This window comes from Rattus rattus, chromosome 2, assembly GCF_011064425.1.
Source record: "Rattus rattus isolate New Zealand chromosome 2, Rrattus_CSIRO_v1, whole genome shotgun sequence".
NCBI lineage: Eukaryota > Metazoa > Chordata > Mammalia > Rodentia > Muridae > Rattus > Rattus rattus.
In genome coordinates, this window is record NC_046155.1 from 47,129,254 (window position 1) to 47,146,203 (window position 16,950).

At 40.1% G+C, this 16,950-nt stretch overlaps 1 protein-coding gene across 2 annotated transcripts in view; it reads left to right on the forward strand.

Moving 5' to 3' along the window:
* Slk (STE20 like kinase) overlaps positions 1-16,950 on the forward strand; it is a 56,151-nt gene that overhangs the window by 16,461 nt on the left and 22,740 nt on the right. For both annotated transcript variants that reach the window (XM_032892163.1, XM_032892164.1), the window contains exons 2-10: positions 2,194-2,358; positions 4,720-4,768; positions 5,057-5,206; positions 9,721-9,793; positions 9,930-10,124; positions 10,875-10,956; positions 13,612-13,740; positions 14,049-15,401; positions 16,668-16,798. In XM_032892163.1, coding sequence (XP_032748054.1) covers positions 2,194-2,358; positions 4,720-4,768; positions 5,057-5,206; positions 9,721-9,793; positions 9,930-10,124; positions 10,875-10,956; positions 13,612-13,740; positions 14,049-15,401; positions 16,668-16,798 — 2,327 coding nt within the window. The remainder of the gene's footprint in view (positions 1-2,193; positions 2,359-4,719; positions 4,769-5,056; positions 5,207-9,720; positions 9,794-9,929; positions 10,125-10,874; positions 10,957-13,611; positions 13,741-14,048; positions 15,402-16,667; positions 16,799-16,950) is intronic.

The following is a 16,950-nucleotide window of genomic DNA, read 5'->3' on the forward strand; positions in this document are numbered from 1 at the left end:
TACAAACTCATATAAGCACACATATAAAATCAGTACATCTTTTTAAAAAAAGAAGAAAAAAAAAGGACAAAGATGTTTCCTTTGGTGTACGGAGGAAAGATATTTCTTGCTTGCCTTAAAAGATACGGAAAACTCTATTTTCAGAAATGGGGATGGTGAGAATTTTTTGTGTGGTGTTTTTCAAGGCGTGTAGTTGAAAGTAACCCTCGTGCTGGTGTGATGTATTTGGAGTACTCTTAGACAGTAATGATTAATGTGAGACCGGGCTTGGAAACTCTGGATTTACATCCTGATACCACCTCTTCCTAAGCTGTAAGACTCGAGGAAGCCTGTTGACAACTCTCTTAGTTTGGGTTTCTATTTCTGTGAAGGGACGCCATGAACTTGGCAGTTCTTAATGAGGAAAACATTTAACTGGGGCTGGCTTACAGTGCAGGGATGTAGTCCGTTATTGTCATGGTGGGAAGCATGGCAGTGTGCAGGCAGATGGACGTGCTGAAAAAGACGAGAGCAACACTGGGCCTGACTCGAGCATTTGAAACCTTAAAGCCCACCCCTAGTGACACACTTCCCCCAACAAGACTGCACCTATTCCAACAAGGCCACAATCCTAATAATTCCACTCCCTCTAACCTCTGGGGACATTCTCTCTCACACCACCACACCTATTTATTTATTCTCCTTTGAAGTAGGGGCGATGAAATATTACGGTGTTGTTTTAAGGATTAAATAATACTGCTGATACTTTTGATTTCTTACTATGCGTGCGAGACATATTAAATGCCTATATATTTATTATATATAAATTTAGATAATACATATAGTTAGTATGTGTTATCTTAGTTCTCAAAAACTGTGAAGTGTAGGTAAAATTCACTGATGAGGAAACTGAAACAGGGACTTAAAACCATTTGCTGAAAGCAACATAGCTTAGAAGTGGCAGCTGCAGACTTTGAGCCCCTGGGACTCTAGGACAATGGGTGCTGTCCTCTTCCTTGTAGAGCTTGGAATCACTTAGCCCTCTGTATAGCAAGTGCAATTTATTTATTTTTTTTGAGGCAGGATCTTGCTTTGTAGCTCTGGCTGGCATGGAATTCTCTATGTAGACCAAACTGGCCTCAAACTAGTGTTGGTTCTCCTATCTCTGCCTCCTGAATGCTAGAATTGCAGGTGAGAGCTACCTCACCCAGTCTGCGTAATTAATATTTATGTTTAAGTTAACTTTTAAAAATTGTGTGTCAAAGAATGAGAAACCACAGGCTGGGAGAAACTATTTTCAGAAAACATAAGGTAAAAGTTTGAAAACTCTAAAACTCAATAATTAGAAATTAAACAAAACAAAATAAAATATGAACAGCTATGTTACCAGAGAGAACATACAGAGACAAGCAAGCACTGAAAAGATGTCCCACACATGTCTTTTGTGAATTATAATTTGTAACACCCAAGAGACTTGGAAATTACACGGACAGCATTGGGATGTGGAACCAGTAACATCACTAGTAGAGATGCAAAATGACACAGCCACTTTGGAATTCAGTGTGGCAGTTTCCTGTTTTCTTCAAAACTAAGCCCTCTGTATGCTCTAGTAGCTATGTTGTTTGCTATTAACTCAATAAATTGAAAACTTATCTGTATTGCCCACATGATACTTCATAATTCCCAAACTTGGAAACAGCACATATCATTAGTTAGGTGAGAGAGTGACAAGCTATGGTACGTCTAGACAGTGGGAGACTGTTCAGCACTGAAAAGAAATGAGCCATCAAACTGTGAAAAGACCTGCAGGAACTTGACATACACATAATTAAATAAAAGCCAATCTGAAAAGTGTGATTCCAACTATGTGTCATTCTGGAAAGGTGAAAAGATGAGCAGTTAGCAGCAGTCAGGCGGTTGTAGAGGTGACTAGCAGAGCGGTTATGTTTCGTTCATTACACATCTGTTAGTTCTCAGTGTGTAGCAGCCAGAGGGAGCACTAATGTGAGGGTGCACAGAAGGGATAGTAGCATGTTAATGTAGGCTCATGGCCTGCAGCAAATGTACCAGCCTGGTGTAGACTGAGCTGGAGTGGATTGGCTGCTGCTTGGTGTTGATGAAAACCTAAACTGTTATTTAAAAAAAACCCAAAACATTAAAATATAAAAGCAAGCATTTAAAGTATGACAGAATTTCTGATACTTTCATTTTTAGGCCCAGAATAAGGAGACCAATGTTTTAGCTGCTGCAAAGGTGATTGACACCAAATCTGAAGAAGAACTTGAAGATTATATGGTTGAGATTGACATATTAGCATCTTGTGATCACCCAAACATAGTCAAGCTTCTAGATGCCTTCTATTATGAGAACAATCTTTGGGTATGTAATTTTCATTCCTTGACCAAGAAGCTAAAATGATTTAATTAGGTTGTGAAAGCTCCTTTTGTGTGTTACCTCTTCTGTTTAGTTATGTATATTACTTGATTGAGGGCTGATCTGCCAGGGAGAGTTTCAGTGGATGTTCAGCTTAGATTTCAGATTAGAACATTTTATCGTAAGTATTTGACACTGAGTCTAGGTGGGAGAGCTTGGTCAAGAATATTAACATTTCCAAAATGTGTCCGTCTGTAATTTCAATTTAAGTATTTTAAATATTTTTGGAGAGTTTTTCTTCTTGTTTTTTGAGACAGTGTTTCTCTGTGTATCCTGGCCACCTTGGAACTCCCTCTATAGATCAGGCCGGTCTCAAACTCAGAGATCCACTTGCCTCTGTGTCCTGAGGGCCAGGGTTAAGGGTGTGCACCACCACTGCTCAGTGAAGGTTTATTTTTCTTTGTGTTATTTATAATTTTTACTCTAAAGTTTTTATGAACCATACAATACTGTAAGCTATGAGTAATGCTAAATATTAGGCTCAGCTTCTCTTGATGAAGTGGTTACAATTATATATAAATATATTATATACAATTATATATAAATATATTGCATTTAAGAAAATGGGCACAAATAGATTAAGCAGTAAAATTTTAATATTTACTATGATAACTACTTATACCAACCTAGTTTTATCAATAGTCTTTTTAAAAAAACAGTTAAAAAATATTGACTTATGTATGTGGGTGTTGTGTCTGTCACCGTGCGTGCCTTGTTCCCGTGGTGGTCAGAAGAGGACGTCTGGGGACTAGGGTTACAAATAGTTGTGAACTTCCACGTAGGTGCTGGGAATCAAGCCTGGGCTCTCCGAGGAGCAATCAGTGAGTGCTCTTGACTGTTGGCCATCATTCCAGCCTGTCAAGAAAGCTTAGTATAAAATAGCGTTTTAGATGTAGCGTGAAATCAAAAACTTCTCTCTTGGATGCAGCTGCCGCTGGTTTGGAGCTTGGCTGGGTGAGCTCCCTCTTGGGCTTGTTTATTTCTCCAGAGGGTAGCTTTCAAATTAATTTTCAGATCATATAATGATTTTTGAAAGTAAATCGTTATTGGTGAGCATTTATAAAAAATATTGTAGTAGCCTGGTGTGGTGGTGCACACCCAATTCCCAGCGCTCAGGAGGCAGAGCATTTGGATTTCAGTGAGTTGGAGGGCGGCTTGGTCTGCATAGTGATTTCAGGACAGCCAAGGCTGTGTAGAGAGAGCCTGTCTCAAAAAACAAAAACAAAAAAATTTTTAGCAAGAGGGAAAACATATGTGGAATTATACAGTTTGCTAAAATACTATTTTAAAAAAATATAGTTATTATTGGTGTGATGTCTTCTAAAATACTTGTTCAGGGTTCTATCAGAATATTTCTAAATATTACAAAATAAAAACTCAGGCATTTTAAGAAATAGACCTTGTTATTACTGCAAAATAAAAATTTAGTTTACTATGAGGGACACTTTAACAGGAGCCATTAATATAAATAAAATAATCATTCTAGGATGATAACTGTTATTAACAGTTAAAGATGGGCACATGACAGTGATAATTGAGTTTGAATCTGTGTGCCTTTCTTTTTTTGACTTAAAGAAAAGGGCGTGAGAGATGGCTCGGTGCTTAGAGCATGTACTGCTCTTACAGAGGAGCCAAGTTTGGTTCTCAGCACCTGTGTTAGGTAGTTTCCAACTGCTTTTAACTGCTTCCTGGCCTTCAAGAAAATATATATTCATATATCTTGGCATAGGTACATACCCGTAGTATAGTTACATACATATGTATAAATAAATCTTTAAAATAAACCTGCTTTTTTCAGGATTTATTTATTGAACGATAGACAGTATATTTGGTTACTTAACATTATAGTAATTAATTGAAAAATGAAGGTAATGAGCTATTTTAGTAATAAGATTAATAAGATCTTTTAAATGTGTATATGTAATATTACAGTGATTAAACAATATATGTTTGCTAATTTTAGAAAAGAAAAGATATTAAAACTTATTTATAAAAATGAGCATAACTGGGTGTGGTGAAACATGCCTACCAGTTTTTGGAGGTAGATACAGGGGGATTGCAGATTTGAGTCTAGCTGGGGAAACCTGACTCAAAAACAGAAAAGAAGAAAAGGAGGCATACTTGTATAGCATTCTCCTTGTGAATTCTGTGAAGAATGTCACTTAAGGCCAGTAGCTGATGACAGAGAGCCCTTCATGTATGGCATGGTACTGTTCCTATAGCCTAGATTGAGCAGTAGCTTTTCGTTTGTTCTTGCTAAGCTCTGAAACTTGGTATAATTACAAACACTTTTTCATTTGTGTGCAGATCCTCATTGAATTTTGTGCAGGGGGAGCAGTAGATGCCGTGATGCTTGGTAAATATCTTTGTTTTTATGTTTGATTTTTAAATTGTTCTCAAATTTTAACCATAATGTGCATAAATGTAATTTTAGAATTCGGTACATTAAGAAATCAACTTAATTATATTTTTGATAAATATAATTATGTAATGTTGAATAGTCTGTCAGGAAAATAATTTTTGTTGATACTTAGCTCTTTTACAATAAATGACTGCAAATAATCTTTGAAAAGATCACAGTGGAGGAATGCACTGAAAAATATTTAATTAGCTGTATATATATTTTTTTACTTTCTCCTTGTAGAACTTGAGAGACCATTAACTGAGTCCCAAATTCAAGTAGTTTGCAAGCAGACATTAGAGGCGTTGAATTACCTACATGACAATAAAATCATCCACAGAGATCTAAAAGCTGGCAATATTCTTTTTACCTTAGATGGAGACATTAAATTAGGTAAGTTATTTAAACCTTTGAAATTGACAGTGGAATGAATGACTTGATGCTGTTTCGGCCTACCCAGGCGTGGAGACCTGGGAGACTTCCTCCCAGCTGCTCCTGTGACACTGCAGTGGGTAAACAGTTCCCAGCGTGAGCATCCCTAAGTCTGTGTGCCTCGTGACACCTGGAGAGAAAGGAGGAGGGTGTGTTCTTCTTCAGAGCATGAGTTTGTAAGACACTAGTTCAGATCTCTTCCTGTAAGTTTCTGAATATAGATTGAACACTTGTAAGCGCATTATATTTGGAACATGATATAATACTAAACTCAATTTTATCTTTATGATAATGTATTTCATAGGTTTTGTTCCACATTTTTCTACCCAGAGCTGGGTACTGCTTAAGCATGTGCTATCATGTCAGTAACCCCCCCCCCCCACGCTGGTTTCTTCCTTTATTTTACTGCTATGCACTTACTAAACTAACAAGTAACTTTGGGTGTGAAAATAAAGTAAGTTTAAGGATTAGCATTTAATTTTGTCTTTTATACCAAAGGAATAAATGGTGAATGTCATTTATTAGATAAAAATTAAATATAGAATTAGATGTAGATTTCTAGTTGGAGTAGTTAAATTCACACATATACATATAAGTAGAAGATGCAGCCTTTTAAAGTTTTTCTAAACTGGGCAATTTTAAGTAGTGCTGTCTAAATTTTTTTTTGAAAAAGTAAAATTATTCAAAAGCCATGTTGATGTTGGTTCCAGTGATTCTGCACATCTTATTCTACATTGTCACAACATGTAGTGGAATGTGCTAAATTTTATCCTTATTGTGCCATAAAGATACAGACATCCACAAGGAAAGCTGTGTAAGTTTTTAGACAAGGTGAGGATTAGACTTGGCCAGCCCCTGTCCCTCCCCAGGTCTTTCACATGCTTGTCTGACCTCAGCCCCCACTGCTCCCTTTCCACTCTTTTATTTTTTTTTTATTTTTTTTATTAACTTGAGTATTTCTTATTTACATTTCAAGTGTTATTCCCTTTCCTGGTTTCCGGGCAACATCCCCCTCCCCCCTCCCCTTCCTTATGGGTGTTCCCCTCCCAACCCTCCCCCCATTACCGCCCTCCCCCCAACAGTCTAGTTCACTGGGGTTCAGTCTTAACAGGACCCAGGGCTTCCCCTTCCACTGGTGCTCTTACTAGGCTATTCATTGCTACCTATGAGGTCAGAGTCCAGGGTCAGTCCATGTATAGTCTTCAGGTAGTGGCTTAGTCCCTGGATCCCTTTCCACTCTTGTGTTGACTTGTATCACCACTCATTTGCGTCTCTTTATGGCTCCATTATCCCAAGAGTTTGATTTTGCTCATATATAAATTTTGACTTTTCTTTGCTGTCTCTATAAATTACACTTTTCTTCTCTATCCTCTTTACATAGTAGCATGCATTCTCATCAAATTAACATTGTTCCAACCAAAAGAGTTGTTATGGCAAATATTATAAAATGCCTGAACCTTTTATCCTGTGCTGGCGCTGGCACGCATAGGGCCACATAGCACTGCCAGGTATCTTTATCTTAGTGGCTTCATGCTCCCCCCAAGTACTCTCTGACTCAGGCGGTCCTTGTGCCATTCCACCTTGCCACACTGGTCCCTGGAGTTAATTCTGACACTTGTGGGGCCACATAGAACTAACCATAATTTATCTCTGGTGAGTATCTCTCCTGGTGGCTCTCTGCTAGCCGAGAACTCTCTGGTTCCAGCTAGGATTTAGAAGTCCAGCATGGGGCTGGCCTATTGCGGTTCCCTGCCATGGACGCTGCCCACACTCCCAGTAACGGCCCCCTGGTAGTTAAAGTATAAACTCTCAACTACCTGGGAAAATCAAGACTCAACAAACAGTAACCCAATAATCAGATTTATATATTAAATTCTCCATCCAATATGGCTGCACAATAAACTCACAACCAATAGATAAAGATATAAACCGCCCACCTAAATAAGATACATTGACCTATAGAAACCCATCCCTTAAATATTCATAACAACCTGTATCTATGTAGAGATGCATGGGGAAGATCGTTTACATCTGCCTCCATGTTGCCTCTCCCTTCTCTTCTGCTTCTCCTTCTAAAACGTCTGTTCCCATCCCCCTTCCTTCTCATCTAATGACAGGCCTTGTTTTATCTTGTGTCTGCCTTCACCTACATAGTAATCAACCTACAGAGAGTAATATTTGATTGCTTGGAAGACAAAAAAAGAAAGAAAGAAAGAAAAGAAAAGCAGAAAGATTATCATAATGGTTGTGAGTTCTCCAAAGTCTGCAGCATGCAAGCAGATACACTGTGCATATGTGGTTTAAATTTCCAGTGACTGAATGGTTAGGAAAATGTCTCTCTCTTTTTTTTTTTTCTGGAGCTGAAGACCGAACCCGGGGCCTTGTGCAAGCGCTCTACCACTGAGCTAAATCCCCAACCCCAGGAAAATGTTTCTTAAAAGAGTTGTTGAGGAGGAAGGAGTGAAATAGAGACTCTGGATTGGCCACTAGACCTGTAGCTTTCCCTCAGCTGCCTTGGCTGATCCTGTGGTGCCTTCAGGTTCTGTCTGCATCTCCGGTGAATGAGTCAGTGAATCAGTGAGCGAGCGAGTGGTTGAAGCACAGGCTTGCTGGGGGCTTGGTGCGTCTCAGGTCTCATAGAACAGGTTGTCTTGTGCTGCTTTCTGAGCAGGTGTCAGGGACCTTTCTGCTTTGGTTAGCCTTCTTTTCTCGTTACTGGGTATTGAGTCCAGGTCTCACATGTGCCAGGAAAGCGCCCTACCAAGACTAGCACCCCAAACTTATTTGTCCTTGATATCCAGATAGTTTTTCTTTGAGGCCTCGAAATGGATTATAACATTTTTCATTTATTATTTTTGATAAATTTATAATTAGTTTATTCTTTATTACTGTAAGTTAATAATTTTATAAGAAAAGATTCTCTTTAGTTGTTTGATTATTTGGGACAAAAGCAGAAAAATGTTTTATTTAGTTTTTGTTATTTTGTCTTTTTATTTTCTTTTCGGAGCTGAGGACCGAACCCAGGGCCTTACGCTTGCTAGTCAAGCGCTCTACCACTGAGCTAAATCCCCAACCCCGTTTTACTTAGTTTTTAAGATAATTAATTGGTTCTGAGTTTTAAGCTAAATGTAGGCTGAACCTCTGATAAAATTCAGTGGCACTGTTCTTTATGACTTAAATCAGAAACCATAAAGCTTCCCAAGTTTCTTTTGTAATATAATTAAGTTTTTAAATTTTTTGTTTATTTTTAGGTAATCTTACTATACAGCCTAGAGTAACTTTAAACTCCTGATCTTGCTGCCTGAACCTGTCACACTGTGAGCACAGACTGCCTGAACCTGTCACACTGTGAGCACAGACTGCCTGAACCTGACACACTGTGTGCACAGGCTGCCTGAACCTGACACACTGTGTGCACAGGCTGCCTGAACCTGTCACACTGTGTGCACAGGCTGCCTGAACCTGTCACACTGTGTGCACAGGCTGCCTGAACCTGTCACACTGTGTGCACAGGCTGCCTGAACCTGACACACTGTGTGCACAGGCTGCCTGAACCTGTCACACTGTGAGCACAGGCTGCCTGAACCTGACACACTGTGTGCACAGGCTGCCTGAACCTGACACACTGTGTGCACAGGCGTGCACTACTGCTCAGCTTTTGTAGCGTGGCTTCCTGATGATGCTCATGAGAGACAGTGCTGTCATGAGGGCGGCTTGGCTATAATTTCTGTTTTTCACACTACAGGAAGGTATCACCATTGATTTGATTATAGCGTGCAAGCTTGGCATTTGTTTTGAAGTATGTAATTGTTTTAATTTAGAGTGACTATTTTTTGTATTCAATTCTTGAGAAATTTATCATTACTTATCATTTGTGTATCTACATGTGATCAGTATATTTGTGATGAGAAATTTAGCAATTGTTTGAAGGATGAGAGAAAGAAGATGGTTAAGATTAGAGAGGTTGAGATGGCTCAGTGGGCAAAGTGCCTGGTGTGGTATATGAGGTCCTGATGTTGGATCCCAAGAACCCATGGAAAAGCTGGGCTTGGGGATGATGCTCGTAACTCCGGTGCTGGGTCTGGAGACGGAGGAATCCTAGTGCTTCCTGGCCAGGCTGGTTTTGCCAAAATGGTGATCTCCAAGCTCATTAAGAGGTAACGTTTCCAAAAGTAGGATGAAGAGGAATAGGGGAAGACACCTGACATTGACCTCTGGCCTCCATGAGCATGTATGCACACACCCTACATGCACACATGAACACATATATGTATTACACAGTACACACAGAAATTTAAGAAGGAATTAGAATGGCAGAGAAGTTCTTTGTGTTCTGCTTACCTTTAATAAGGGAGGCCTTACTAAAGATGTGAAATACTAAAGACGTGAAATACTTGCCTCTTCTACTCCATTGAATACAGTTCATCATGCTTAAACGCTGTCATTAACATTGTTGTATGATTATTTATTTCAAGCGGATTTTGGAGTGTCAGCTAAGAATACCAGGACAATTCAAAGGAGGGATTCATTTATTGGCACACCGTATTGGTAGGTACTTGTTCTCATGAGTTTATGCTGTTAGTTGTGTCTGCAGTAGCTACTGTCCACACATAGTCATTATCCTGACTGTGGTGTGTAATGACCATTATTACACATCTGGACTTTGATTTTCCTTTCTTTGTAGGATGGCTCCTGAAGTCGTCATGTGTGAGACATCGAAGGACAGACCCTATGACTACAAAGCGGACGTTTGGTCCCTGGGAATCACTTTAATAGAAATGGCTGAGATAGAGCCGCCTCATCATGAGCTAAACCCAATGCGAGTGCTGCTGAAAATAGCAAAGTCGGAGCCCCCCACACTAGCACAGCCATCCAGATGGTAAGCTGTCGTAAAGAGGGTCCTCAAAGAACCGAAACGAAGTGTCCTGTTCTCCTAGTTTGCTAAGGGTCTTTAAGTTTGAGAATGTGGCACAGAGACTGTCAGTGAGGAAACTGATGGGGGTCTGTTTCTAAGACTGAAGGGCCTGGGGAGGTTGCTCAGCCATTAAGAGCACTGGCTACTCTTGCAGAGGGTCTGGGTTGAGCCAGCACCCATTTGGTGGCTCACAGCTGGCTGTGATTCAGATCCCGGGGCTTTGATGCCCTCTTCTGGCCTCTGTCAGTACTAGACACATACTTGGTTATGTGCAATGCAGGTACTCAACATCTGTACATAGAGTAGAAACAAAGACACCCGAGGAAGACTTAAGGCTCGTGAAAACCGTTATAATAACTGATTGACAGGGTTGTGTGTGAAAGACATTTTCTGTTCTGTAAACTGAAGCCTGTATACAGTTGGTATGTGTTTGTGGGACTTCGTGTAACAGTTTTTGTTACATTTTGACAACTCGTGAGGATGCGGCTGCACCCCAGTGTCATCCGTGTGCCCTATTGCTTACCTGTCTAACATATTTACAGAATATGCTTCATAAAGCCTTATCTTATTAGTTTTCTTACCTTAGTAAATTAATACTAATCTATACTAAATATAGTGAAACTAAACATAATTTATTAAGGAGTTTTATTTGATTTTTAAAATTAATAACAAAGAAGTAAAATAAAATGCTCTTGTTGACATTTTATTTGGCAGGTCTTCAAATTTTAAGGACTTTCTAAAGAAATGCTTGGAAAAGAATGTGGATGCGCGGTGGACCACATCCCAGCTGTTACAGGTGAGACAGGACAGTGTGATGCCGACACGTCAGAGTGTCTTAGCATTGTCTTTGAGAGGATGCACTGTCAGAGCCCTTCATTGTTCACCCTGTCCACTTGGGTGTCTCTGTGGAAAAGCATTACGTAGCTGTTTACATGGCCTAGGAGCACATGTGTTGTCATTATTCGCAGGCATTTAGTCTGTAAATGGTCTCTCCTGTGTAATTATGATCTGTTTGTTGTAATAGCTATTTGCATGCTCTCTCTAATGACTGAAAGCTAACACCTTATTGCAGAGGCTATGGGCTCATGAATCTTTTTTTGTTCCTTTTATTTCAAGAGTTAAGGGTACTGTTAATAGTGTTGACTTTTCAAAGTGCTCTAGGGGCTGAGGAGGTGGGTTATTCATAATGTGTTTGCTGACCAGACGTGGGGACCTGCACTATATCCCCAGAACCCATGTTAAAAAGCCAAGTGTGGTGGCACATGCTTTTAATCCCAGTGCTGAGGAAGCAGAGGTAGATCCATTCCTGGGTGTGTTGGCCATCCAGTATAAACCAAAGTGGCAAGCCCCGGGTCAGTGAGAGATCCTGTCTCAAAAAGAAAAAAAGGTGAATGGTGCCTGAGGAACAATGACACCGAGGTTATCCTGGCCTCTGCACATAAGTGAACACCACCTCCCCTCACCCCCTCTCTCTTTCTCTCTCTCTCTAATGGAAGATGGCTAGATAAATTGGATTTTATTTTAAAGTAGGGCCTGTTCCTTATATTTGAAATAAAAGTGTGTCATTACATTATCTCACAGTTTTAGAGATAAACAGTAACAAATCCTAGGGCAGCTGCTGTAAGGATGTATGTTGTGTAAGCCAGTGTGGTAGTGCATTAAGCTGACCTGTTTATCTTGGGATAGGCTGTGGGAAAATTGCCTTGCTCTGTTTTAACAAGTATATCTCTATGTCCCTAAACACTTCTAGTATTTCATTGCCCCTGTATTTGAAGATCTTAGCTCAAGCAGATGGTATTAGGTAGGGTTCCCTAGAGAAACAGAACCGATGGAGAGCAGAATCGATAGAATTGATCTGTGTGTACAAACAGGTTCTATGAGAGTGACTTACAGGTATGGTATGACTGTTTCAACAATGGCTGTCTCCTATTGGAAAGTTTAAGAATCCAGTAGTTGTTCAGTTTGTAAGGCTGGATGTCTCAGTTGGTCTTCAGTATGTAATGGGATTCCAAAAGAAGTAGGCTCTGATGCCAGGGAAGGAGTGGGTTTGCCAACACAAGTGAGAGGGAGCAGGCAAAGAGTAAAGTAAAGCTTCCATTTTCCACATCCTTTAAATAGGCTGCCGGGGGATGTTTGCCGGAAACCGGAAAGGAATAACACTCAAAATGTATATAAGAAATATTCAAGTTAATAAAAAAAAAAAACATTAAAAAAAAAAAAAAAAGAATGAAAACAGAAAAAAAAAAAAAATAGGCTGCCGGTGGAAAGTGTGGCCTGGGTTAAGGTGGCTCTGCCTACTGCAGAAGGTGGAATTTAGGTAAGGCCCCATTTCAAATGGTTTGATCAAGAAAAATTCCTCACAGCATACCCAGCGGCTTGGATTTTAGCTAATTCCAGATGTTGACAACTAAGAGTAGCCACCACACAGACACTGTTATGAGCTAAGAGCACAGAGATGAGGGAAACATCCTTTACTTGACCTTAGGATCATTTTAAAAGGCAAGTATTTGTAGATACTGTTAGCATAAATGTAAAGGACTTTGTAAAGGTTTTACTAATACTCTGATGGGATTTATGTAGATACTGATGTATTACAACTGTGTGGGTGTACATGCGTGTGTGTAGTGTGGCTGCTTTTCCACAGCACCGTGTGTGTTTGGTGACTGTCAGGAGTTCTTGTCCTTCCAGGGTTGTGCTGATGCTCGAACTCAGGTTGTTAAGCCCACAGAGCTGTCTCACTGGCCTTAAGGAGTTAACTTCTTAAGGACATGATGCCTAAACTTAAAATGTGCTTTATTAAATCTTAAAGATTGTAATGATGGGCTGGAGAGATGGCTCAGCAGTTGCTGAGTTCAATTCCCAGCAACCACATGGTGGCTCACAACCATCTATAGTGTGATCTGATGCCCTCTTCTGGTGTGTCTGAAGAAAACGAGTGACAGTGGACTCACATACATGAGTAAATAAATCTTGAAAAAAAATTGTTAATGAAACTCTCAAACTTAGAAAAACCAAATTGTTTTAATTATTGACAAAATTCCTTCAAATTAGTAAAACAAAGCAAAACATAGAGGTCTGCAAGATGGCTAAGTACAGATACCTGCAGCTGAGCTTGCAAACTGAGTTGGATCTCCAGGACCATATGACAGAGAAAACTGACTCTTGACACTCTGACCTCTTCATGTACACACACACACACACACACACACACAATAAATAATAGTGTTTTTAAAAAATAAAAACTAAATTATACAAAACAAATTCCAGCTCAGGCAATCTTCCATTTTGCTTACTCCCCTCTCCATTTTGTTCCAGGTATAATGTTTGAAGTTGTATATGTTTTTATATCCATATTTCCTAGTTTTTAGCACAGGAGGATCTTTTTATATATTTAAAATTTACAAGCATTTCAGTTATCATTGAGCATGCTTTTTTTTCTAATGGTCAACAGCATCCCTTTGTTACCGTTGATTCCAACAAACCAGTCCGAGAGTTGATTGCTGAGGCGAAGGCTGAAGTAACAGAAGAAGTTGAAGATGGCAAAGAGGAAGATGATGATGATGAGACAGAGAATGCTCTGGTCAGTGTCATTAGGGGTCTTGTTAGAAGGTTTTCGAGGCAGGCTTTGAGATGTGGTTGCACATGGATCTAAGGGTGCAGTGCAAAACCTTCAGTTAGAAGTGACGCTAGTGACAAGGTTTCCCTTGTCCCCTATTGTCATCATGTTCATTATTGAAGATGGTCACTTTTCAAAGTTATTTTATAACCTCAAGTTTTATAGAATATAGCTATTAAAATACCATCTGAGTATAGATATATAAAGCCATTATTTGGATGACCATCTTTAGCTCACGTTTTAGTACTAATGATGTATAAAATCTTTTGTAGCCAATACCTGCGAATAAACGCGCCTCCTCTGACCTCAGCATTGCCAGCTCTGAGGAAGATAAGCTTTCACAAAATGCTTGTATTTTGGAATCTGTGTCAGAAAGAACAGAACACAATACTTCTGGGGATAAATTTAGCAACAAAGTTCTTAGTGAGAAGCCTACTCCTGAGGGACCTGAGAAGGCTGTGGATGTGGATGAGCCTGCAAATGATGTTAACTTAGAAACTGTGGCTGAACCAAATGACCAAGCGGTAGGACTCCATGAGAATGGGAGAGAGAAGAAAAGACCCAAACTGGAAAGTCAACCAGATACAGAAGACCAGCAAACTGTGGATGTTAATTCAGTCGGTGAAGGAAATGACAGTAATAGAGTAATTTTAGAAACAAACACTGATTGTCTGAAACCAGAGGAAGACAGAAATGAAGAAAACCAAGAGATAATTGAGAATAAACTTACACAATCTGAAGAAATTAAAGATATACATATTCAAACAATGGACTTAGTTTCTCAAGAGACTGGAGAAAAAGAGGCAGATTTTCAGGCAATTGACAATGAAGTTGGGTTTACAAAGGAAGAAACCCAAGAGAAATTGGGAAAAGATGATGAAACTCAAAAAGTTGTGATCAGCGATATAAGCAGTGAGGTTGGAACAGACGAGGCTCCAGGTGATACCCAGAAGGCTGCTGAGCAGAGCCAGGATGCAGAGGGTGGGGCTGGGGAAGAAGCCCTGGAGCCTGCCCAGACACCAACAGAGAAGCCCACAGAGGGCCCTGAGGCTCATGGTGCTGAGGAAGAGCCTCGTAGTGGAGAGAGAGTAGAGGAGAAGCAGCTAGAGCAGCAGCCTGCAGTGTGTGAAGGTGAGGGACAGGTAACCAGCACTTCAGAGAGCACACGGGCAGCCACGGAGGAACTGGAGACTGACGAAGTTGAGCAAGTCAGCGAGTCAAATAGCACTGAGGAACTAGAGAGACTTGGAGTTACTGGTGCTGAGGAACAGGCGCTCGGGAGCAAAGGGGAGGCTGCTACGGAGGTAGATTTGGAGAGAGAAGAAAATGCACAGGAACTGCCAGTTAAAGCAGAGCCCCAAGCTCCTGCAGCATCGCAGCCCAGTGAACCTCCCCTTGTCTTAATACCCAGTATCAATATTCATTCGGAAAACACAGAAAATAAAGGAGAAATGGGTGCTTTGCCAAAACCTGAAACCATACTGCCACCAGAGCCTGAAAATGGAAAGGGAAATGACACGGACTCAGGGACTGGGTCCACTGTGGAGAACAGCAGCAGTGACCTGAACTTGTCCATCTCTAGCTTCCTGAGCAAAACCAAGGACAGTGGCTCGGTGTCTCTGCAGGTAAGTGTGTCTGCGGCCTTGTTTGGCTTTGCTTTGTTATTTTGGCAATTTCTAGTTCATTGCAACTTAAAACACTATTATATCAGTGTAATAATAATTCTATTAGTTCTTTTGGAGTTATAAGGCAATCAAAAAGAATTGGAGAGAGATTCTGGAAATAATCGTTAGAAGTTTTGGTAGAGCGTGCTCCTTTCTTGCACATATCTCAGTGTAGCTTAGCAGGTTTAACAAAGCTCCTGAGGGTTAGGGTATGTAGCAATGGTAGTGTTTGTTACTGTGAATGTTTATGGGCGAAGTTAGTTCTCTTTCACTGTAGCTATTATGTGAGAACTAAAGGAATGCTAATTGCTTATCCCTTATTGTAGAAACTGGAGAAATGTGAAATTTATAGGTTAAGGAATGTGTGTGTGTGCGTGCTTATGAGAGCGAGCGAGAGAGAGGGTGAGAGTGTGTGTGTGTGCGCGCGTGCGCGTGTGCGTGCTCGCGGGTACATGTGCATACATTTAAAGCATGCCAGTGTTAGAGGAATGCTGGGGCTGCTGCCATAGTCCAGTTTGGAAGGCACATTTTGGCCCTAGAACTGGAGGATGGAGAAGTGAGGTGGCTGGAAGGTGCTGGGTCAAACCTGAATTCTGACACATTTTCAATTTCATGCCTGTTCTTCCACCAGGGAGTTTTTGGTCCTCCTTTTTTGTCTTTCCCCTTTTGGTCCCCTCCTTTCCCCTTTGTTTCCTTCTTTCTCTTCCCCTTCTCCTTTCATAGTTTTTTTTTTTTTTTCCTTTCATTCTCTCCCTGTGTTTCTTGTTTCTTTCCAGAATCTTGTATGGAGCCCCCCAACCTCTCATCAGACTCTTGAGTGCTAGGTGTGGCTTTCTACACCCTCCATCTCCAGTAAACAAAGTAATTGTCTCCCTGTAGGGGTGAGAACCACAAAGTGAAAGATGAAAAGGTTACTATGTAAAAGTTATCCTGTTTATATGAAATTTTTATTATTATTTTGCCTAATTATGCAGTGTCATAGGATTTTATATGCACATGACCAGAATGCCCAATTTCACTTAAAATTAAAGTTTTTTTTCTTTCATCTTCAAAGTTGAGTGTGAGTTCTCAATGTAGGTATGAGATGATAATAGCTGTTGCACAGACGATTCCTATTTTATACGTGCAGTATTCATGACTGTTGAGACGTCTTCATTTTTAAAGAAGAAAATATCTTTCATGGGTGATATTTATACAAAGCCTAACCCCAAATGAAATCTCACTCAGGAGACAAGAAGACAGAAGAAAACATTGAAGAAAACACGTAAATTTATTGTTGATGGAGTAGAAGTGAGTGTGACAACATCAAAGATAGTTACAGACAGCGACTCTAAAACCGAGGAATTGAGGTTTCTCAGGTAAGTAGAGAAACCATGTAATTAACATGAGTTTTAACCTCTTTGCTGTTTCTGGAACCTGAAGAATAGAGAAGCCAGTACATGCTTGGTTAATTTTAGATTATTTGAAAATTTGTTTTTGGTTTAAAACCCTACAGTTAAAGCTTTTATGT